At 52.3% G+C, this 22,852-nt stretch overlaps 2 protein-coding genes across 4 annotated transcripts in view; one reads left to right on the forward strand and one right to left on the reverse strand.

Moving 5' to 3' along the window:
• Positions 1-6,663, forward strand: part of LOC115520578 (sterol 26-hydroxylase, mitochondrial) — a 33,493-nt gene extending 26,830 nt beyond the window's left edge. Inside the window, exons 2-9 of the mRNA XM_030325063.1 lie at positions 651-841; positions 3,894-4,093; positions 4,221-4,418; positions 4,585-4,757; positions 5,566-5,732; positions 5,891-5,972; positions 6,053-6,265; positions 6,421-6,663. Of these exons, the coding sequence (XP_030180923.1) occupies positions 651-841; positions 3,894-4,093; positions 4,221-4,418; positions 4,585-4,757; positions 5,566-5,732; positions 5,891-5,972; positions 6,053-6,265; positions 6,421-6,540 (1,344 nt within the window). The 3' untranslated portion in view covers positions 6,541-6,663. The remainder of the gene's footprint in view (positions 1-650; positions 842-3,893; positions 4,094-4,220; positions 4,419-4,584; positions 4,758-5,565; positions 5,733-5,890; positions 5,973-6,052; positions 6,266-6,420) is intronic.
• A 2,146-nt stretch (positions 6,664-8,809) lies between these two features.
• PRKAG3 (protein kinase AMP-activated non-catalytic subunit gamma 3) lies at positions 8,810-19,615 on the reverse strand. 3 transcript variants are annotated; one of them, XM_030327298.1, is made up of 14 exons: positions 19,572-19,615; positions 19,155-19,194; positions 18,529-18,684; positions 17,775-18,178; positions 16,704-16,785; positions 16,155-16,213; positions 15,990-16,035; positions 15,721-15,775; positions 15,410-15,536; positions 15,111-15,276; positions 13,316-13,353; positions 12,996-13,142; positions 12,391-12,624; positions 8,810-11,820 (listed from the first exon to the last, which is right to left on the reverse strand). In XM_030327298.1, exons 1-13 carry the CDS (start codon positions 19,590-19,592, stop codon positions 12,508-12,510), a joined length of 1,458 nt encoding a protein of 485 aa, XP_030183158.1. In that variant the 5' UTR covers positions 19,593-19,615; the 3' UTR covers positions 8,810-11,820; positions 12,391-12,507. The 3 variants fall into 3 exon arrangements, with proteins under 3 accessions (XP_030183158.1, XP_030183159.1, XP_030183157.1); XM_030327299.1 differs by having other exon boundaries at positions 18,529-18,703; positions 19,572-19,586; XM_030327297.1 differs by lacking the exon at positions 19,572-19,615 and having other exon boundaries at positions 18,529-18,703; positions 19,155-19,426.
• Positions 19,616-22,852: the final 3,237 nt, after the last annotated feature.

Genomic DNA, 22,852 nt, shown 5'->3' on the forward strand with positions numbered 1-22,852 from the left:
GTTTCACAGATGCAATGGGTACTGATTGTCAAGTGCTTTAGAAATTCTAAGATAAAATAGTTGATCATTATTTTACTGAGCAGCTAATAACTTTTTTGTTAAAAATAAATTCATACCACATACCTTACTTCATATTTTAATCTTGACTTTCTTTCTCAGCTTCTTGTTTTTCCTGGAGTTTCTACTGTGTTTCTTTTTTCTCACTGAATACATGAGGTATTTATCTTTATCTCATTGAAAGCAAGCTGCAGTAGATTTAAATGCTTCTTTGAAGAAGCCATAGGTATTCTGTTATACCTCACTAAAGGGTTCAGTTTCTCTAAAACCTCGGACCCCATATGTTTATACCTCAAAACATACCCCCGTTTACCACATCCCATTTTTCTAAAATCTCGCTTCTAAAATCTCGCTTCTCCCAGTCCTGCCAGGTACTCATTGCTCTGAATATTCTAACTCCTGTGTGCTCATTTTTTTTTTCCAGTGTTCTTTCAGAACCACAGGCCATCCTAGTGCCTACCTCCTTTAAAATTTGCTTTCGCCCATCCCACTTGCTCTGGTGTGATTATCAGATACTCCCCCATCCCATCTCCTCTCTAGTAAATGCCTACCTGGATGGGCCATGGTTATTCAGCTTTCATTGACCCCCACAGATGCTGAACAAGACCAAGTATGGTCCAATATGGGTAACCCGCCTAGGGCCTCAGATGCATGTGAACCTGGCCAGTGCCCCACTCCTGGAGCAAGTGATGCGGCAAGAGAGCAAGTACCCAGTACGGAACGACATGGAACTATGGAAGGAGCACCGGGACCAACAGGGCCTGGCTTATGGGCCCTTCACCACGTGAGCTGGGGCCTAAAGGGACTGGTACAAGGCCTCAGAGGGCCAGGCCCAAGGGCAATGGCATTGGGAAGCCAGGGGATGATGGGCAGGGTAGGCTCTCCCTTCATCCTCTGAGCCTGATACTCAGTCTAGAAAGCTGGTTGGGATGGGCTGAAGCCCAGCGGCCACTCATTGTCTTTTCCACTAATGTATTTTATGACTTTGGACAAATGAATAATTTCTCCTTCCTTGGCCGTATGTTTCTCGTATGTAAAATGGGAAGTTTGGGGTAGAATGCCTCCAAGCTCTCTCTAGGACCTTTCCAGCCCCATTATTCTACATTATGGTTGAAGATATCACAACGTGAACCATAATCTATGTGTAGTTGAAAAAACATTGTCACCATATTAATTAGGAAGGCTGAATTTGACTTTAAAAATATTTCCTAAATTATGTATTATAGGTTTGTTGTTGCATATAACTTTCACAGGTGCTCTCCATACGTAGAAACAGATGTGGGTTTCAGCCTTGAAGTTACACCCAGAAAAGTTAAGATTATTTTGGCAGTGACAAATTCGAGGACGGGCTGAATATGTTATATACGCATATGACAATTGAAGTAAACAATCGAGAATCATTGGCGATGAACCATTCCCAGTGTCACAGGTTGTAACTGGGTATATTACAGGGTTTTTTAAAATCGTTTTTTATTTTAATTCCAGTACAGTTAACATACAGTGTTATATTAGTTTCAGGGGTACAAATAGTGCTTCTACAATTCTATACATTACTCAGTGCTCACCATGAGAAATGTAGTCTTTAATCCCCATCACCTCTTTCACCCTGTGACAGGTTTCTTTTTGCTATGGTATGTTAACAGAGCTCCAAAGTAATGAATGACTTTTATTTTCCCTAGTTGCTTGACATCTCATGCTTTCGACATTTCTTAAGAGACGAGAGTTGATCCTGGCGGTGGTTGTGGTAATGGCACCAAGGATAGTAGCTAACTATGTGTTTGTGACATGCCAGGTATCAGGCTAGTCTCTTTACGTTTATTATCTCACCTTATCCTCACAACAAGCCCATGAAGTAGATAGTATTATAATCCCCATTTTACAGATGAAGAAACTGAAGCCTAGAGAGGTTTTACATCGCTTGCCACTGGCGAACGAGATCTCTCTGATTCTGGAATTCAAGAAATTAATGCCTTGATACTTTTGGAAAGGAAGCGAACTGGTGAGAGGGTGCATTTCATCTGCCTTTGATGCCCATACGTCCATTCTCCCATCACATGTGGTTTTTTTTCCACCCCTTTTTCCTGGTTCCTTCACAGGTAGACAGTTTTAGAACTTCAACAATTACTGAGCCCTTTGCTCGAAGTTCTGGGAAGAGAACAGAGAATGCCTATGTTTCAAGAGCTCTTTAACTTGATGTCTGACCCCGAGGGCAAGATTTGGGTCTTAGGTTTTTGCCAGGTCAGGCCACCACTGGAATTGGTGGCTCAGGATCTAGAATTGGAGCCGGATGTTATGTGCACCCCTTTGTCACCTGTTTTTAATTTTTTACTCTAAAGCCAGTTTCCTAGTTATATTGTACCATATACATGTATTTTAAAGCTATTTTACTAACCAATGATAAGTTCTTTTTTTGTTTTAGCGTATATGTGTGCATAAGTACATAAATATATATATTTTTACATCTCATTCTATGAAACATTGTCTTCCCAAGAAATATTTTAACAACCGCAAAAATGTTCTCATTTAAGTTCCGCAAATCTGGTCGCTACCATTGGGAGAATTTTTTACTCTCAGAGAAACCCTACAGCCTGAAGTTCCAATACATGAGTCTACTCTGGCTTTCATTTCTTTGTCAGCAACACTTTTAGTTGATCTTTTTGCAGGGTCTCCCAACATAATAAAGAAAACTCCTGGGGTTTCAGGTTCATTTAAATAAATAATTTTCTAAAATTAAAAAAATAAACCCCGATTCTTGCCATAAGCCTTTTTAGTGTCTATCTTTTTAAAATACCATATTGGTTTTTAAAATTCAAAAGTAATACTTGCTGTAAAATTTCCAATGATGAAATATTGTCTGCCTACCACCCACTCCCATCCCATTCTTCCAAGTAATCCTGACAGTTTGGTGGGTCCTTCTTCTCTACTCTATGTGGAAACATGTGGATACACGTACGGATATTTAGGATTTCCTTTCCTCCTCGTAAAATTGGACCATATTGTACTTATTACTCTGCAACTAGCTTTTAAAAACTTGGCCCATACCCAGCTTGCTTAGGAGAGGTTAACAGGTTTGGGGGACATCTGTGGGTGGGGACAGTTCCTGAACATGAAGCCCCACTGTGGGAAGCATGGTCCCACCCTCGTGAGCATCCCTGTCTAACCAGGATGGGGACACAACCCCCTACTGGATGCCCGTAGCAGGAGGGGCTGGGGCACCCCGCCTGGTGGGTCTCCCTGTCCCTTAGACCCACTAAGTCAAGCAGAGCATGAAGGTCCAGAATCTGAGCATCCCAGGAACCCTCATTTGTTCCTCCTTTCTTCCTCATCCGCCACACAGAGGACTGGAACCATTGGAGTTCCTCCTCATTTCACATACAGAAGATTCTGGAGTTGTAGCATCCTAAGATAATCAGAGTCGACATTCCTTAAGCATTCGCCATGTGCCAGGCTCTGATCTAAGCACTGTAGTTGTCCAAACAACCCTACTAAGATAGGCACGCTTATTATTCCCTTTTTATGGAAGGGGAAACTGAGGCACAGAGGCATTAAGTCACCTGCCTAAGGTCACTCATCCAGTAATCATCAGACCTGTGACTTGACCCCAGGGAGTCTGGTTCCAGATGCCCATCTTGACTACTCCCACGATGGTATAGTGAGATTCTGAAGTTTTGTGATTCCAAGATTCTGTCATTTGAAATTCGGTGATTCTGTAATTCTAAGTCTAGGAGTCCGAGATTTTCCTAGACCCTGTTGAGGTCTCGGGGCAGGGGGAAGACCCCATCTAATCTAACCTCCATCAGCTGCTTACAAGTGTGCGGTTCCTCCATCCTCCACAGGGAAGGACACCACTGGTACCAGCTACGCCAAGCTCTGAACCAGCGGATGCTGAAGCCCAGTGAGGCTGCGCTCTACACCGATGCTCTGAATGAGGTGATTGACGACTTCCTGGCCCACCTGAACCATCTTTTGGCAGAGAGTGCCTCAGGGGACCACGTGTCTGACATGGCTCACCATTTCTACTACTTTGCCTTGGAAGGTACCCTTGTGGGGACAGGGGCTGGGGCGGGCAGGGGCCAGAGGCAGGTCGTGTTCCCTCTCCTCAAGCCCCTTGGATTCTGGGTGCCATGACACCACCTCTTGTGATGGCCTTTGTGCACTGCCAGCTATTTGCTACATCCTGTTTGAGAAACGTATTGGCTGCCTGGAGCGACCCATCCCCCAGGACACCGTGGCCTTCGTCAGATCTGTCGGGCTCATGTTCCAGAACTCACTCTATGTCACCTTCCTCCCCAAGTGGAGCCGTTCCTTGCTGCCTTTCTGGAAGCGATATCTGGATGGCTGGAACACCATCTTCTCTTTCGGTGAGGGGGCCAGGGAGGGAGGTTGTGGGGTGGGTTCCAGGGTCTGTGCGTCAGCAGTCTGTCCCAGGACTCCCTACCTCATGCTTCCAGCCGTCAGAGTGGCTCTTGGTCCTGGGAGATCATGGCTTTTGACCTTGTCCTCCTCTGTTCTCCATTGTCTCTGTAGGGAAGAAGCTGATTGATCAGAAACTCAAGGAGATAGAGACCCAGCTGCAGAAAAGTGGGCCAGATGAAGTGCAGATATCTGGCTACCTGCACTTCCTGCTCACCAGAGGACAGCTCAGTACTCATGAGGTCACGGGCAGCCTGCCCGAGCTGCTCCTGGCTGGCGTAGACACGGTGCGTGAGGGGGGCCAGCAAGGAGACCGGGGGCTCCCAGCTCCTGTCCTGAACCAATTCCCCATTACCCTCATCTGAGCCTGACCTTCGTTCCTCCAGGTACCTGCTTCTCTTTCTGTGTCACAGATGTAGAGCTAGAAGGAAAACAGGGAGGTCCTTCAACCCGGCAGAGGTGGGCAGGAAATGGTTCTTTTTCGTTTGTTTTTTATTTATTATTTTTATTTGAGAGAGAGAGAGCCTGCATGTGAGCAGTGGAGAGGGAGAGAGAGAGAGAGAGAGACAGAGAGAGAGAGAATCTTAAGCAGGCTCCACACACAGCACAGAGCCTGATGTGGGGCTTGATCCCACAGCTCTGGGATCATAACCTGAGCAGAAATCAAGAGTCGGACGCCCAACTTGACTGAGCGATCCAGGCGCTCTGGGAATGGTTCTTTTGTAAGAGGGATCCCATCGCCTCCTGGAGCCTCTCTTGGCCAGCTAGGAAGTCACATCTCACATCTATTTGAGATGCAATTTAAGCAGAGAGTTCGACCACAAGCGCCTTCTTGGTCAGACTCTGCATTCTTTTTGTCACGTGGGGTTTCCCTCTGTTACGGTTTCCTTGTTGTTAGAACGTGATTCTCCATCGTATGGGTCCTCATCCTGCCGTGGAGTCACATGGAGGGTCCCCATGAGCCCCTGTGTCTGTTTCTGCCATGCTCGCGGCAAATTCATTTTTCCGCGCATGCTCACTCACACTCCCCCCACTACCTAACTAGCCTTTTTCCTAGAAATCCCTCCTCACTTTATCTCTCCCTCTGCCTCCCAGACATCCAACACAATGACGTGGGCCCTGTACCATCTTTCAAAGAACCCAGAGATCCAGGCTGCCTTGCATAAGGAAGTGGTGGGCGTGGTACCCCCCGGGCACGTGCCCAAGTACAAGGACTTAGCACACATGCCCCTGCTCAAAGCTGTGCTTAAGGAGACCCTGCGGTAGGTTGTGGTTCCCAGGAGCACAGGGTCTGTGTAGAGGAGGACTCAGAGACAGGAGTCGGAAGTGGGGGCTGCTGGGCTGGCGCTAGGGCCAGGGGTGAGATGGGAAGAAGGGCCTGGGGCACCAGAGGCGAACCTGTGCTTTCTTTTCCCTGCAGCCTTTACCCCGTGGTCCCCACGAACTCCCGGGTCATCACGGAAAAGGAAATCGAAGTCGGTGGCTTCCTCTTCCCCAAGAACGTGAGTGGGGCTGAAGAGCTGGGGCTCCCAGGGCTGCCCTGCGGCCCTAAGCTGATGGGCTGCCCCTTCTCGCTCCGCAGACCCAGTTTGTGTTCTGTCACTATGTGGTGTCCCGTGACCCTGACATCTTCCCTGAGCCAGAGAGCTTCTGGCCCTACCGCTGGCTGAAGAAGAGCCAGCCTGCTACCCCTGGGGTCCAGCATCCATTTGGCTCTGTGCCCTTTGGCTATGGGGTCCGGGCTTGCCTGGGTCGCAGGATTGCGGAACTGGAGATGCAGCTGCTGCTGTCAAGGGTGAGTGGGGGAGAGGCTGGAGGGCCGAGTGGGCCAGGGAGGGCTGATGGAGGCCGTGGGGAGGAGCAGAAGGGCAGCACAGGGAGGGAGCGTGTAGCGAAGGGCAGGGGACGGAGATCGCGGATCCTAAGGCCCATGTGTGTTTTACCTCCCAGCTGATCCAGCAGTATGAGGTGGTCCTGGCCCCCGAGACGGGGGAGGTGAGGAGCGTGGCCCGCATCGTCCTGGTTCCCAATAAGAAGGTGGGCCTGCGTTTCCTGCAGAGACAGTGCTGAGCTGGGCCCGGGCCTTCCTGGAGCAGCCCCCTTCTCTCTCTCTCTCTCTCTCTCTCTCTCTCTCTCTGGCACAGTAATTTCTGGCCACTGCTGTGTCTCAGACGAGAGGCTCCCAGACGCCAGCGGTCCCCACTTCTCCCCCCCGCCCTCCCCCCCCCCCCGCCGGCAGTCACATGGCTATCTTTGGAAAAAATATAGAATAAAGGGATTTTATTGATAATTGGAGACCTTTGTCATTCTTTTTGATAACCCAGCATCTGACCCCCTTTCTGTGTGTGGGGAACACCGTGTCCCCACTTAAGGATCTTGTGGGAGGTGGAGCCATCTCCCTCCATGGAAAATGAGAACACCTGTGTTTTCCTGGACCTCACACAGAGGCCTTGGCTTCACGCGCTGTTGGCCAAGGCCCTGCCCGAGAAGGATCTGCAGAACAATCCTCCGGGCACCAAGAGGGGCACCATCTTTTGAACAGAAGTGCTTTGATAGGGGTAATGAGGTGCTACAAACATGGATGAAGGCGCGCTAGGCTGGATCTCCAGGAATGACTCCTGGGACGGCCCTGGGGCACTCAGCCTGGGATGCGTCACACTGGCCGCCCTCGGGAGGACGAGTGCTGGGAAGCTATCGCTACAACTGCGGGCCCTATGCTACTCCGCGTCTCCCAGGTCAGGGCTGGTGGGGGTGGGTGGGGGATGGGGAGGTGGGCAGTAGCCTCCCCGCCCCCACTCCTGGCCCCCATGACTGCCGCCTCGCTCCCACCTTCCGTGTGCCTCACATACAACCTAGAGGCTGGAGCTCGAGCTGCAAGAGAACACGGGGATGGTAGTTTTTAGTTTTCCAGCCTCTTCCGTGCAGGAAGCCAACCAGAGGGAAAGCAGGTTGGCACGGAGACTCGGGAGTACCGGGGGCTGGAGAAGGCAATGAGGCCCAGCCCCAGTTGTAAATTCCTGCTGGGTCATAGAAAACTAAAATCAAATTTCTTCTCTTTGTGAGGATAAAGAAAGTCATATCATTGCCCTTATTAAAATCCTTCAGAGGCTTCCCTCAGGCATGAAGCAAAGTCCAAAGTCCTTATCATGGCTTAGAAGACTCTGGCACCCTGCCCGCCACCCCCACTCCCTGCCCAGACACCCTTTCCACAGCTGAACCCCAACTCCTTGTATTTGCCTGAGCACGTTATGCTCTTTCTGGCCTCAATATTTGGTCCTTCGTGTCCCCTCTTCTTGGAACAGTGTCTTCACCAACTGCCACGTCATCCCAGAGAACTTGCCCTTCCTTAGGGCTCAGCTCAAGTGTCACTGCCTTTGAAAAGCCTCCCCTGACCTCTCTGGGGGGAGCACAAGCACTTCCTCTGTGCTCTCCCCACCTCCCCACCCACATGAGAGAACTGAGCGCTCAACCTGTTCACCTTGTTGGAGACCCCACGGTCTCCCCCACCAGCTGTGCACCCAACAGAGGGCACAAACCAAGTTCCTTTCAGTTTGGAGCCCAGTGAGCAACTCTGTGTCTAGCACCTAGGAGGCGATTAAAAAATGTTTGTTAAATGAGAAGAGGCTGGGATGGTAGGCAGGGGAAGGAAGAAGAGGGGAGGATACAGAGCTTTCTGTATGGAGCGATCTGGAGAGAACTGGGAGGAATTCCTGACTCTGAGGGCATAGCTGTCCACTACCTGTGCAGGGATCCACCTGTGAGCGGTCCCTATAAATGCAGAGAATGGGGGCCGGGCTCGGGGCAGGGGGTGGGGTGCGAGATTTCTGTCACCAAGTCACTCAGCAACTTCTGCCTTTTCCAGTGTCTGCTCCTTCAGACCACGGGGGGGCTGGGGTCTCGAGGACTCTGAGCTGCCCACATACGTCACAGGGAAGTGTTGTCACAGTGAGGCTCCCCGATTATCCACCCTGACCTGACTGCGAGGAAAGAACAATAAGAATTAGGATAATTACGGATAAGTGGACATTAATTCAGCACAGGAGATACGCTCTTGACCGAAAACAATGTGCACATCTCATTACTCCCTTTCCAGCTAATTTGAACTTGTTGGATCCAATTAGAATCCATATTTTTGGGTAAGACTTTAAGGAATCAGCTTGTCTTCTTCTTCTTCTTCTTCTTCTTCTTCTTCTTCTTCTTTTAATGTTTATTTATTTATTTTTGAGACAGAGAGAGAGAGACAGAGAGGGAATGAATCCCAAGCAGGCTCCATGCCGTAAGCACAGATCTCATGGATCGTGAGATCGTGACTTGAGCTGAAATCGAGGCAGGTGCTTAACTGGCTGAGCCATGCAGGTGTCCCTTGACATCAGCTTGTCTTCTTAAACATTTATGTAGCACTCCCAGGAGTAAAAATAGACCGAGTACCCAATATTTTCTGGCTGTCTACATGCTCGTGTTCTACAGATGTTTTAGCTCTTGATGTATCTTGGCTCATTAATATTAGTTCAGTTCTAGCTCATTATTTGTGATTCCAGATGTAAGGTGCACGTCCAATACAAATTCTGACAGTTGTCATCAGGGGATGGACATAACGTAACCCTGTGCTGAATTCTTCTGTATTTGCACATGTTTGTAAGGCTAGCGAGAATGCCAGCAAATCGTGTATCTTCTACCTTGTGCCCCTGGTTTCAGCCAGCTCTTCTTGTAGATCTTGGTCATAACAAATAATATAGATGCCATAGGGCGACAGACGATTTTCCTAATTATGGAAATGAGGCGCCTGTATTTCTCAGCAAGCTATCGTGCCCATCACGTGTTATGCATCGCAAGCCTCTAGTTTCTACAAAAAAATACAGTTGCCCTGGTCACACCCCCCAAGTCAGGAAATTAGCATCTCTCTAGGAATGGAGCCTTGGAATTACCATCTTATAAAGCTCCCCTGGGGATCCTGTGGCACAGCCAGGGTTGATAACTGCTGAGGTGATGTGAGATGATGAGAGAGGTGGACGAGAGTCCGGCCTGGAGGTCACAGAACCTCGGAGGGGCCTCGGGGGTCAGGGCAGGAGTCGGGGGCATGGAGGCAATGATGCCTGCACCATTTGGCCAGCCCCGGGTTCCTAGGTATGAACAGAGGAGCCAGCAGAGTGGCTGGCCTTCATACTTTTATTCAGAGTTGGGGCGGGAGTAGTCCCCATGGCAACCCTTTGCCTCTTTTCTAGCAGCCATGATGCAGGAGGGCTGTCAGGAACTGAGGGTTGGGGAGAAGGGCCCAAGGGGTAACTGTTGGGTCCTCAGGATGGTGGGCCCAGGAGGTTGGAGACCTATCTACTCTTGGGGGGGGCAGGAGGGGGAGAGAGTGATTTCCTCAGGCTGCCCTTTCCACCGAACGCCTGGGCTGACCTGAAGGTCTGCTCACGCAGAGCAACCTGGGACACCACCTCAAAGGACTGACCCTGCTACACATTCCCTACAGTCGGCTGCAGCAGGAGGCAGCCTGCCCCAGGCTCCCCAAGGTTGTCACTTGAGACAGGCCCAGAGAAGCACCCCCATCCTCCCACTTGAGCCCAAGGCCCAGGACCTTCCCAGGCAGGGCCAGAGCAGAACCAGCACTGACCCATGGGTTATGGCAAAGTCGGAAACAGAAGCTGAGTGTCTGTGAGAAAATGCCTTCATTTACTGCCTGACTCATCAAGCACAAATGTCTCCACTCTGTTGCTCTGTGAGGTAAATGTGGTGGGATCATATTTTAGAAATATTAACCTCTCCTCTCCCCACTGGATAGCAGACAGCGTCCACTGCCACAGGGGAGGGATGACATAACCGAAGCCTGGCCTTGGCTTTGGAATTTCCAAAGCCTGACCCTCAAGGCACGTGGCAAGAACTCAAGACACATGCAGTGGACTTGGAAGAATAGATGACGGGTTAGAGAAAAAGGCCCCACTGGTGAAGATTCCATAGGTTGGTGGGGGGTGGGGAGGCAAAGAGACTAGACATTTCTGGGGCCCCTGAGAAGGGAGCTGTGTCTGAAGGGAGGAGGTGAATATGATAAATACCCCAGAGAGGTTTGGAAATGATAAGGAGATGATAAGAAGAGCCCTGTGCCCTATGTTTCCAGGGTAGGGGCTAAACACACACACACACACACACACACACACACACACACACAGCAAAACTCAGCGCAGAACAGATCACTTGCTGTCCGCCTGAGCAGATGTGCTTGGGACCACACAGCGTCCTGAAGCCCAGAGGGGTGCAGGTCCAGGAGCTAGAATGTCTTCATGCCCCAAGAGAAGGCAGGCCCAAGGAGGCTTTGTGGTAGGGACTGAGGGAGCACCTAGCAGGGGCCATGCCCGCCAGTGACCGACCAAGTGAGAGAGAGATGGGAATGGGAATATTTTAGCAGGTGCTGACAAGTGTGGTTGATGATAAGTGAGGAACAAAGTCTTCCACTACTCAAAGCCTCCCCTTCTCACCGAATTTAACCCCAGGAAAAGGTGGTGGGTGAACCCCAAACGGAGATTAATTTCTACCACCTGGTGAAATGGGGTCCATAATAGGAATTACGTTCAGTGTTTAAAAAAAAAAAGTTGTCTCTAGCAGATTAGAGTTTGTGGACTGAGTTGCACTTACTCTGTCATTAACTAACATCTTCTTTATGGTTTTGTTATAAATAAAAAATGAAAAAAGAAACTAACACTCTATGCACAAAAGCAAGGCCAGTGGTAGCGTTTGTCAATTACAGATTCTCCCTCGCGTCTTTGAATTCAGAAAGCACAGGGCTCTTGCTGCAAGTTCAGGCCAAATGACTAGCATTTTCGGAGTGAAGCTTATACAATTTAAGTGCACGGGTTGGTTGTTCTTTTTCTTTTTGTTCTCTCAGTGTTCATCCTCAGTGATCCAAACACAGGCTCACTGGGGACTGAGAACACCGTTTGCTGGTGCTCGGGATGAGAATGGAGGGAGGACCCCACTCAACAGGCTCTCCACATGGCTGCTGTTTCAATGCTGGGAGGGAAGAAGGGCAGTGGCCAAGTTGTGGGGAGCCACCCTTAGTAGTGTGGAAGAATAGCAGGGCCTCCCAGGTAGTCCAGAAGCTGAGGAATCCAGAGCCCCCGAATACACCCAACTGGCTGAGGGCTCGCCGCTCCACTGGGGCCAGTGGGGGGGAAAGTGATATGGGTAGGCATGGAGCAGGCAGCCCTGGGGTAATCTCAGTGCCTCTGGTTCATAGATCTCCAGGCTCGACTCAGCTGTTGTTAATTTCATCATCCCATGGAGGACTAGGAATTCCTGAGGGCTTCTGGGAGCACAGGCAGGGCAAGGGCAATGACAGAGGGCTGGTGAAGCCTGTGAGGAAAAGAGAAGACAAGACAGTGACTACGTGGGCAGGAGAGGTTGCGTTTCCAGTAGGGGAACCTCGTCTTGCCATCCACTGCCAAGCAGGTGGAATCTGAGCCAGCCCCTAGCCAACACGGGACCAGGAAAGAGTCTGAGATCATGTCGGATTTACTGAGATGATTACTTAGAAGCCCCCTCCTTTCAGCCGTAGTTCTGACTGAGCATGGAAATTCCGTTCAACAAAGGTTTATTAACTTGCTTCCTTCCAGTGGGATTCCCAACAGGTGGGAGCTGAGTTGCGAGAAGGCAGGTCAAACTCCCCAGAGCATCTGAAATCACATCACTGCCCTTGCCTTGACCCCAGCCGCTGTCCACCCCTCTTGTGACTACCCTCATGACCTCAGTGGAGAATGGGACAGAGTGGGGGCCCCACGGGGAGTCCTGATACTTGTAGTTTTCATGGGGCTGCTCAGCAGTGAGCTGGGCACCCCCATCCTCAGGGGGCCTCAGGCTGAGATCTGAGAGCCTAGGAAGACCAATGGGCTGGTGCTGAGGCCGATGGCCCAGGGCAGAGCCTACCTGAACCACAGCCAAACCAGCAAACTGGGGTGGGGAAAGATGGAGACCGTGTTCCCTGGCTCCCTTCGTTGGCTTCTGCGTGTGGAAGACGGCCTGGGAATGAGGACTCAGATATTCTCAGGCACCGAGGGCATCGATGCCAGCAGGGCTGAGCACCAGTGCCTGAAGGATGTCGGAGAGGGACACCACGCCCAGGAGATGCTGGGTCTCGTCCACTAGCACCAGCCGGTGTACCTGCGGGTCCGCAGAGGATCAGTGAAAGGTTCGAGCCATGCAGCTGTGGTAACCAACGAGATTGTCACCAAGACTCAGGGGCAACGACGTAAGTGGGGGAGCCGAAAAGTATCTCCTAGAAACCAGTTAGAAGTAGCTCTGACCATGCTGGGGTGATCAGCTGTCTGTGGCCCTTAGCAGGACCAGTTGCAGACCGGTGTGGACAGATCTCCAGTTGCAGGATCAGTTACAGACCAGTGTGGACACTGAGAGCTTGAAATGGCCATAAAATGGGAGGACAGGGCAGGTGTCCGGTGTCCAAGGACAGCTGGAGCTGCTCATGGGGACTGGGCCATACGTGCTGGGGGCATGTATGAAGGGGCACGAGGTACCTGCTCCCGGGCAATCCGGTCGATGACTTCCCCCAAGCTCTCATGGGGCTGGCAGGAAAGGACTCCTTCCAGACACAGTGTCCTCTGCTTCAGGGCTTCGCCCACACTCATGTCCAGGTGGTTGTAGGTTTGCTGGGCAGCCAGGTGCTGGGGCAGGGAGGCAAGTGCCATGTCAGTCAGCCCCTTAACCAGGCTCCACCTATCCACTTGCCCTCTACACACCTCTAAAGGTCCTTCCGGGCTACAGATACCCCTCCATCGGTTCTCACAGCCACAGCCTCCCGGTGGCACCCCAGTTCCTTATTCCCGCAGACACTTACAATCACATCAAAGCGGGAGTAGAGGCCCACGACTTGTCCTGCAGGGGTGGTGGGGGGCCAGGTGGTGAGAGAAAAGGAAGAGGTTCACGTCAGAACCAGCATGCTGTGCAAGGGCCGGAGGCAGGCTTTCAGAAAGAGTTACTGGACATCTCCCTGTCCTCCCCAGCTGCAGGCTTTTTTTTTTTTTTAGGTTATTTATTTATTTTGAGAGAGACAGAGAGGGAGTGCAAGCAGGGGAGGGGCAGAGAGAGAGGGGGACAGAGGATCTGATGCGAGCTCTGTGCTGACAGCAGAGAGCCTGACACGGGGCTCAAACCCACGAACCCGGGAGATCATGACCTGAGCCGAAGTCAGCTTAACCGATGGAGCCACCCAGGTGCCCCCAGGCTACTGGCTTTAAAACAGGCATCCAGGGGCCACTACCTAAACCCACAGATCACACAGCACCACAGCCAGAGAGGAGACGCCTGAAATCACGCCTCCCGATGTGATGCAATTCGACTACACAGTGTCACCTCTGAAATATCCTAGCCTCAAATGGATAGCCTGAATCCGATCAAGCCTTTAGATCTAATTTCCAGTTTACAGGAAACTCAGGAATAGAGGAACAACACTGAGGCCGTCTGTAGAAAGCAAAGAGACAAATCTGGATGGGGCGACATTCTATAGGACGACTGACCCAGGATTGTCATTATAGTGCCATGAAAATTAAGTGAGGAAGGAACTGTTCCGGATTAAAGAAACTAAAGACAAAAGAAGCACTGCAAAGCACGGACCTTAACTGGATCCTGGTTTGTACAAACCACCTGTAAAAAAGATATTCTCGGGGAAGGCGAGGAAATGAGAATTAGATTCAGATATTCAATGATATTAGTAAGTTATTCTGGTTTTGTTAGGTGATATAGGAAATATACTGATTTTAAGAGATGCAGACTAAAGGGTTAAGGATAAAATAACATGATCTCTGTCATTTAAATCACTTTAGCAAAAAATAGGGAAAAAAAAAAACCCTGGTTATGGCAACGTGTTAACAATAGTTAATCCAGGTGACGGATATGTGGCTTTCATTATACTGTGTGTCCTACCATTTTCATACATTTGCAATTCTTCATAATGAAAAATAAATCAAAACCTTTCTTGGGGCACCTGGGTGGCTCAGTCAGTTAAGCGTCCAACTTTGGCTCAGAGCACGATCTCGCCGTTCGTGGGTTCGAGCCCCGCGTTGGGTTCTGTGCTGACAGCTCAGAGCCTGGAGCCTGCTTCAGGGTCTGTGTCTCCCTCTCTCTCTCTCTGCCCCTCCCCTGCTTGTGCTCTGTCTCTGTCTCTCAAAAAACGAATAAACATTCAAAACACAAAAACAAATAAAAAAACATTTTTTGATATCTAGCTTCATTACAGCAATTTTGACTTTGAAACAGTTTACAGCCACAGTTCAACCAAAGAAATGATCGTGTAGTCCCTCTAATCCCTCTCTTCAAGGCAAGAAGGTGAGGTCTGGCTGGATCCCATGGCCCATTTTAGGGTGAATTCCCATGAAAAACCTCATCTTCGGTTTCCTCTTACCATGCTTCTTAACTGCACATAATCTTTTCAAATCATCCCGTGAAGTCAGAGGATGGGTGTTATTAAGATTCCCATTTCACAAATGAGGAAACTGAGGCACAGAGAGGCTAAGTAAGGGTCCAAGATTTAAGCAGGCAGACTTCTAACTCCACCCTGGGTCCCGAGCAGACGCCCACAGACCCCTGCCTGCCACGGCCCCACCCCAGCCAGCCCCACTTCTGGGTGCAGGTACCAGCTTCGTTGACCACAGGCAGCGCAGACACGCGCCGGTCCACAAAGATGTCCAGGGCCGTCAGGATGGGCGCCGTGTCCAGCACCACGGCCAAGTCTCGGAATGTGCCGATGCCCAGATCTTGGATGGTGCGGGAGAGGAAGGAGGGCTGGGGCAGCAGGGAGCCCTGGGTGGGTTGGGGACAGGTGGCAGTCAAGGTGGAGCAGCCCCCAGAGTGCTCCCAGCGGCTCCCTCCCCGGTCTGCTGGGCCAATGACTTGTCAGCCCCTCGGGTCACCCTGAGGCTGTGCCCAGGCTCACAAAGATGTGCAGGAACTTGAGCAGTCGCTTGTGTGTGAGGATGTGGAGCACGGCGCCTGAGACCGGGTCCAGGACCGGCAGACGGTGGATCCGGTTCTTGATGAGGGTGTAGACGGCTTCGAACAGGCTGCAGAGGTGGGAGCAGTGGGTCTGGGGGAGACACAACCCCCACCCCAGCCCCTGCAGAAGGACAGCGTGTCCAGGCTGCCTTGTCTGCCACGGGATGAGCCCCTGAGGTCAGAACTGAGGGGCTGACCCGGAAGGGGACTGCTCAGGCAAGGAGGCTCAGGTGGGTGGCTGGGGACGCTTACCTGCTGCTGGGAGAAATGGAGACCAGAGGCTTGAAGCAGCCTTGAAGGTAGATCTCTGTAGGAAAAAGCCAGAGTCAGGCCTGAGGAGCTGGCCACCCTGCCTCACTGGGCAGCCCCTCTGTCTTCCTCCCTCAGGCCCTCTGGGCTCCCTCTCACCCTTCCCCTGCGCCCTCCAAGAAATCCCCACTGCCCATCCTCCACCTCGGGTCCTTGGCCCCATGCTCACCCACACACCCTCAGCCCCTTCCAGGTCCCTTCCGCCAGCTCACCTCTCCAGGTCTCAATCTTATGTTCTTCAATCTCATAGATCTGGACCTAGAGACGTTGACAGGACTCCGGAAGTCGGACACGGGCCCCTCGGGCACCAGGCTCCCTGAGCCACCCTCCGCCCCAGCCCAGATGGGAGCCCCTGGGGTCCCCAGCCCACTCCTCACCAGCGGGGACCTGTAATAGCGATGCAGCACCAAGATGAAGTCTGTGATGGTCAGCATCCCTGCGGGGTTAGGAGGGAAGGGCAGGGGGTCAGCCTGGGGCCTCGTGGCGGGAGGCAGGTTGAGGGGTCAGACCCCCTTCCGGGCTCTGCCAGAGTCCTAGGTCTGAGACAGCTGTGGGAACCATGGACAGAGGGAAGCGGGGCAGCCCCTCCCCCGCCTTTTGTGCTTCCCCTGTAATTTCTCTCCCCGCCCCCGCCGCACCCTTTTCTATTCTCCTAATTCCTTCCTCTCCCTTTCCTCTTTTCCTATCTAGCACCTACGACACGGGACCAAGGGTGAGTAGAGCTGGAGTGGTCAGCTGGTCAAACCTCCTCCACTCATGGGGGTCTCCCAGCTGGCCACCACGAGGCCAGGATCGGATGTTCCCCCACGCCAGCCCCCGGCTTGGCTCACGCCAAGGGTCTGCCCGAACCCGTGGCGTGTCGGAGCTCAGCCCCGGAATCCCCTCGAAGATCTCTCTCTTCCCTCTGCCTCCCAGCCCCTCCTCACCCACGAAGCTCTGCTTCTTGCTGTCCCACAGCGGTGCCGCCCGGATGCCGTTGGCCACTAGGGCAAAGAAGGCCTTCTTGATCTAAGGGCCAGAGAGAACACCGAGGGGTGAGTCTCACACTGCCCCTCAGTGGTACCCTGTCCCAACCAGGGTCCTCCCCCGGGGCCTTCTCCCGAGATCTCCTCTGCATGAGCTTGACTGCCCGTCCTAGGCCATGGCACACACTGGCACGCTCTTTGCCAGGCACACTTGCTGCAGAGATGAGGCTGCTGGTGGCCGGAGGCACTGTGGTGACGCCTTCACCTGGCACATCAGGGTGTGACAAACTCACTCGGGGTTTCTACTCGGGTGCTACATGCGTACAGTCACACACAGTATAGTTTTCGCTAATCTACGTGCTGGAGGTACGCTTATTCGCGTAGCATCTACAGAATAGATTTCTCTAAATAAATTTGACGTTGACTCATTTGGCTTCACCCTAAGTAATACTATCGCCGTGCTTCTGGAAACACTGCTCCGCTCTACGTGATGGTAAAAATGGAAGCAGGCGTTCTATAGCTTAGCCGAAGGGAAGAGCAGGGGCTAGAACCCATCCTATTTTTCTCTCACTGAGAGCTCCCCCTGCAAGGTCTTCCCCATACTTAGGGGTTCACAAATTGCTCCCACTTGACCCGGGTTATTCCAGGAGTCCTCCGAAACTTGGAGGGCAAAGCAGGCATTTCCTGTCCCCATTTTATGTCATTTTTTACTTTTATTTTTTTTTTTAGTAATCTCTACACCCAACACAGGGCTCAAACTTATGACCCCAAGATCAAGAGCTGTATGCTCTTCTGACTGAACCAGCCAGGGGCCCCCATTCCCATTTTAGAGATGAGAGCGGTGACTGATGCCAAAGCCTACACATAGTGGCAGAGCTGGGATGACAACTGGGGAGTAGAGGTCCTCCCCAGCACTGGTCTCCATGGTGCTAAGAAGGAGCTCTGGAAAGGGACTCGCGGGGGGGCCCTGGAGCGGGTGAGTGGAGGCTGCAGCCCCATGAGAACGGAGGTGGGGCAGAGCCACGGCCTCACCTCCAGTGTGGTGTCGAAGATGACCAGCTTGGAACTGGTTGCCATGGCATCATAGCAGGTGTGCTCCTGCATGAAGTGCATGTAGATCTGGGCCCCCGGCTTCTGCAGTTCGTCGTCCCAGCCCAGCCTGGGTAACAGGGCCCGTGGGGATGGGCACAGGGCAGGCCTCTCTTCCACCAGGCCGAGCTCATACCCCCACGATGCTGTGGCCGGGAACCCTATGTCCAGCTCCAGCTCATCTGTGCTGGAGCCAGCGGCCGAGGCTTCGTGGTTAGGGGGGAAGATGTCCCACTCTGTTGGTGGGGCGTCCACTTTGGCCAAAGGAGCAGCCTGGGACAAGTGTGTGGCCTTGGGGAACGTGGCCTCCAGTCCGGCGTACTCAGCAGGTGGCTTGGCCTGGGGATCTGTTGGTGGGGAGAGGACAGTAAATCCGTCTTCTAGAGACCTTTCTCATCCGCTGGCTCTGTTCATCCTCACAGCAGCCTTGGGAAGCCCGGATGCTGTGGCCCCATTTTGCAGGTGAGAAAGCTGAGTCTCAGAGTCACACAAGACAGTGGCTCTGTCCTGAGTTGGCTGCGCCAGGCCCCTGGCTCTGCTGTGCAGGTGACTTTTCCCATGTGGAGGGACAGACTACAAGATGAGGGCTGGGGCCAACTCTGTGCTCTGGAAGGATCCAGAGCAGAGCCCCAGCCCCAGGCTCCGGGATGTCCCACTGCCCCCGCTCCCATCTCCCCAGAACTGGCCTTGGCCTCACCTTCCCCCAGACCCGGCAGCTCCCCTTCCGCCACAGCCTCCTGCCTTGTCCACCTCGAGGCCTTGGCCCCCTGTTTCTCATGGCTTCTTTCTGAGCCTGTGGTCATGGCCGGCGATGGCCATGAAGTGTTCTCTCCTTGTTCTAGACAGCTCATCTCTGGAAGGGGGAATGGGGCCTGTTTGGTTAATGGGGAGTAACACAACAAAATCAATTAAAATGTTATTAATAATAATATTTCACATTTGCAAGCTTCCCAAGGGTTCTCCTCCAATATATTTCTCACTCAAACCTCATAGCAATCTTATAAGGGAGATGTTATTATCATCCTTATTTTACTGAAGCGGGACCTGAGATCAGAGAGGTGGGGCAATTCACCACAATTCACACAGCTATTTACTAAGTGCTAACAGAACTAGTTTCGGAGTCTTCCGACTCTAGATTCCCCCTACTTCCTCTGAAAGAGGAAAGAGGGGGTGAGGGAAAAAAGAAACAGAGGAACAAAGAAGGAAAAAGGAGAGACAGAGAGAAAAGCCAGGCTAGCAGAGTGGAGACTGGGGGCCCAGAGAGGTGGGAGACAAACGAAGGAGGAGGAGAGGCTACGCCCTTGAGAAGGCAGCCCCGCCTACCTTGACGCTCAGGTCCCCCAAGGCTGCTCCAGGATGGGTTCTGTGAGGAGAAGAATGTCTGAAGGGGTGGGGAAACGCCCTGCATCCCCGAACCCACGGGTAGCTTCCTTTCCCACCACGTGTGCGCGTGCAAGCACGCACACGCATGCACGCACAGGTGCACCCCCGCAAACACACCCATACACCAACACTTAGACACACTCGGAAAAACACATCCAACCATTCCCAGGCATGCAGGGCACCACATACGTCGCTGACACAAAGAACACACACGCGCGCGCGCGCACGTGTTCACAGGCACCCACAGGCTCATGCGCACACGCACACACACTCATTCACACTCGTTCACAGGATGTGGTGTGCTCGCAATCCCCTGGCCTCGGCTGCCCCAGCTCCCGTCCCCCGGGACCCCTGTACCCGGCGCAGTGCGTGCTCCATGCGGCCAACCCCGGACCAACCGAGAGCAAGTGCGCAACACAGGCTGGGCAGCACTATTCTGGGCCCGGCCCCTGGCGCCCTGCCCTCCCCGGATCGGTTTCTCTCTGATTGGGTGTCAGGCAGCGGGAGGGAGGGCTCCTCGGGCTCAGCTGCTGTCGCCCAGCCGCCTGGGGCAGGGTGGGGAGGGAAGGGGCGCACCTGGAATCTGGAGGCCTGGGCCCGGGCTCCCTCCTGGGTCTCCAAGGACAAGCTCGAAGGACTTTGCGATGGAGGGAGGTGGCTTGGAGCGCTGCGGGGGCGCCAGGTGGGAGGAAGTGGGCTCTCAGAGTCCTGGGTTTCTTCTCATCGTTGTCAGGCGCCAAAGGAGGGAAAATGGACGCAGGTAGAGCTTGACTGTCTTCCTCGTACACACTTCAGTCGTGGGAGGTGCTGAAGTTAGAAAGGGCAAGTTGGAGCCAGCAGGCAGGCTGGGGACAAGGGATTTGTGGGCGGTCGCGGGAGAGCGGGCATTGTATGCCCAAATGTCCTCATTTGAGTCCCAGGAGCCTGTCCCTCTCTCTGCTGGGGGAGCTGGAGTGGGATGGGCGGGGCAGGTGGGGAGCTAGAATCACCCTGAAGGTGTGCGGTGGGCTGGAGGGCCCAGAGTGAGAGACCTCTGTTTCTACCAGTGGTTTGGAGGTGGGTCCCAGTGTGTGGGAGCCCCCGTCCCAACATCCCTCTGTGCCCGCTGTCCCTACATCTCCCGGTGCCAACAGGAGCCCAGCCCGGCTCTGGTGGCTGCCCACCCCCCTTCCTTGGCATTCCTGGGGCCTGAGTCAGCGTCCAAATCGGGAATGCTGACCCAGCTGCCCTAGCTCCCCTCTCTCTGCCCCTCCTTCCAGCCTCTTCCATCCCAGTCTCTGGCCCTGGAGTGGACACTCAGTAATGGGTTACTGGATTTTTTGCTGAACGTATTGAACACATTTCTCATCACCCCTCAAAGCCCCTGCACTGCCTACAGGGAGGGTGGAAGAGAACAGATCGGGGAAGGGACTCTGCCTTTCCATGTGTCTTGCATAGTACCAGGGGTGAGCACAGCTCTTCTTCGGTGGGATGTTCTTGTCTTGTCCCAGCTGATGGAACGTCTAAGGTACAGCTAGTGGGACACTTCACCTGGTGGAAAGGTCAAGTGGACCATCTTTGGAGATATGTGATGTGTCTACCTCCCCCACCCTTAAGCTCTGGGCCACCTTCACAAGCAGGCCAGATACAGAACAGGTGCAGCTCACACCATTGCCTTCTCCTGCCATACTCCATTCTCCTCTCTACCTCAGGCCTGTTCCACCTGCAGGGCCAGTAGGAGCGCCTCTTCTTCAAGAAAGTCTTTCCTGGGGGGCCTGGGGGGCTCGGTTGGTTAAGTATCTGACTCTTGATTTCTGCTCAGGTCATGATCTCATGGTTTGTTAGTTCAAGCTCTGCATAAGGCTCCCCGCTGACAGTGAGGAGCCTACTTGGGATTCTCCCTCTCCCCTCCCCCTTTCTGCCCCCACCTCAAAATAAATAAATAAGCTTAAAAATGGTTAAAAAAAAGAAAAGTCTTTCCTGATGGCATCATTGTCCCTTGCACTGGTGTCCTTATAGCTCAGGATCTGTGTGCATATCTCAGTGTGCACGGAGCGGACATTTACGTAACTATTCACGTGTGAATATCCTTTATCTCCAAGTAAACAGTGGGCACTTTGATGACCAAAATATGTTGGCTCCGTGTCATGGAAGGCGTGTTTTATGGTCAGACGGACCTGATTAAAATTCACACTCTGCTGTTAGTTTGCCACATGACCTTAAAAAGCACTGCTTGTTTTCTCCGAGACTGATTCTACCGATGTAAAATAAGGATGAAAACATTCTGGGGCAAACTGCCAGTCGCCTCCCAATATCTATTTTTCTCTTCTTATTTTAGTAGTAGAATCACTTGAACTTCAGCTGAAGCGGCTGCATATAATAAATACTCAGATTTCCAATCTTCTAATCGAAGCCAAATAAGGCCTTGTGACTAAATTTGACCAAAGAGTTGTGAGTGGAGGGGATGTGGGCAACTTCCAGGTCAGGCCTTCAACAAAGGAGGGGTGGGTTCTCCTTTTCCTTTTCCCCTTCTGCTGGCTGGAATGCTCCTGCGATGGCAGGAGCTAGAACAGCTATCTTGCACCCAAAATGGAAGATGCTTGTTAAGGGTTTCAAAGTCACCCTACCAGCTGTAGACCGTCTTACAGACTATGATATGAGAGAGAAATACATTTTCTTATTTAAGTCATTCTTTTCTTTTTTTTTTTTAATTTTTTTTTTCAACGTTTATTTATTTTTGGGACAGAGAGAGACAGAGCATGAACGGGGGAGGGGCAGAGAGAGAGGGAGACACAGAATCGGAAACAGGCTCCAGGCTCTGAGCCATCAGCCCAGAGCCTGACGCGGGGCTCGAACTCACGGATCGCGAGATCGTGACCTGGCTGAAGTCGGACACTTAACCAACTGCGCCACCCAGGCGCCCCTAAGTCATTCTTTTCAATGTTTATTTATTTTTGGGACAGAGAGAGACAGAGCATGAACGGGGGAGGGGCAGAGAGAGAGGGAGACACAGAATCGGAAACAGGCTCCAGGCTCTGAGCCATCAGCCCAGAGCCCGACGCAGGGCTCGAACTCACGGACCGCGAGATCGTGACCTGGCTGAAGTCGGACGCCCAACCGACTGCGCCACCCAGGCGCCCCAAGTCATTCTTAAATCGTGTCTTTGGTAAAGCAACCAAACATGCATCCTAAGGAACGCAGAATTTGGCGTCTGTAAGTGGCACTGCTCTAACAGTCTAAAACAAGTGGCGTTGGTTTAAAGACTGGGGAGCAGATAGCAAAGAAAAGTATTGTTTGCTGGTAAGGTGGTGACCATTGTTATGTGACAGCAAACCCTGTGGTGTGGCAGTCATCTGTAATGCTTTGGAAGGTCAATCACATGCTAACAGAGCCTACAAGTCACAGAAACTGGATGGAAACAGACTGCTGGTGAGTATTGGCTGTTGTTGGCTGTTGTCAGCGAAGACCTACAGGAGGGATGAGCTCAGGCTAGTTGTAAGAGGTGGTTCGGAGGAGGCAGACTTAACAAAGGTTGTGCCGGGAGTTCCAAACCTCTCTCAAGCACTCTGTTCAGCAAACAGTGGGAGCTGGCCTCGTAGGCAGAACAAGGGAGGCTCTCTTTACAGCCAGACATCTTTTTTTCAGATGACCTCAAGAGA

This window comes from Lynx canadensis, chromosome C1, assembly GCF_007474595.2.
Source record: "Lynx canadensis isolate LIC74 chromosome C1, mLynCan4.pri.v2, whole genome shotgun sequence".
Classification (NCBI taxonomy): domain Eukaryota; kingdom Metazoa; phylum Chordata; class Mammalia; order Carnivora; family Felidae; genus Lynx; species Lynx canadensis.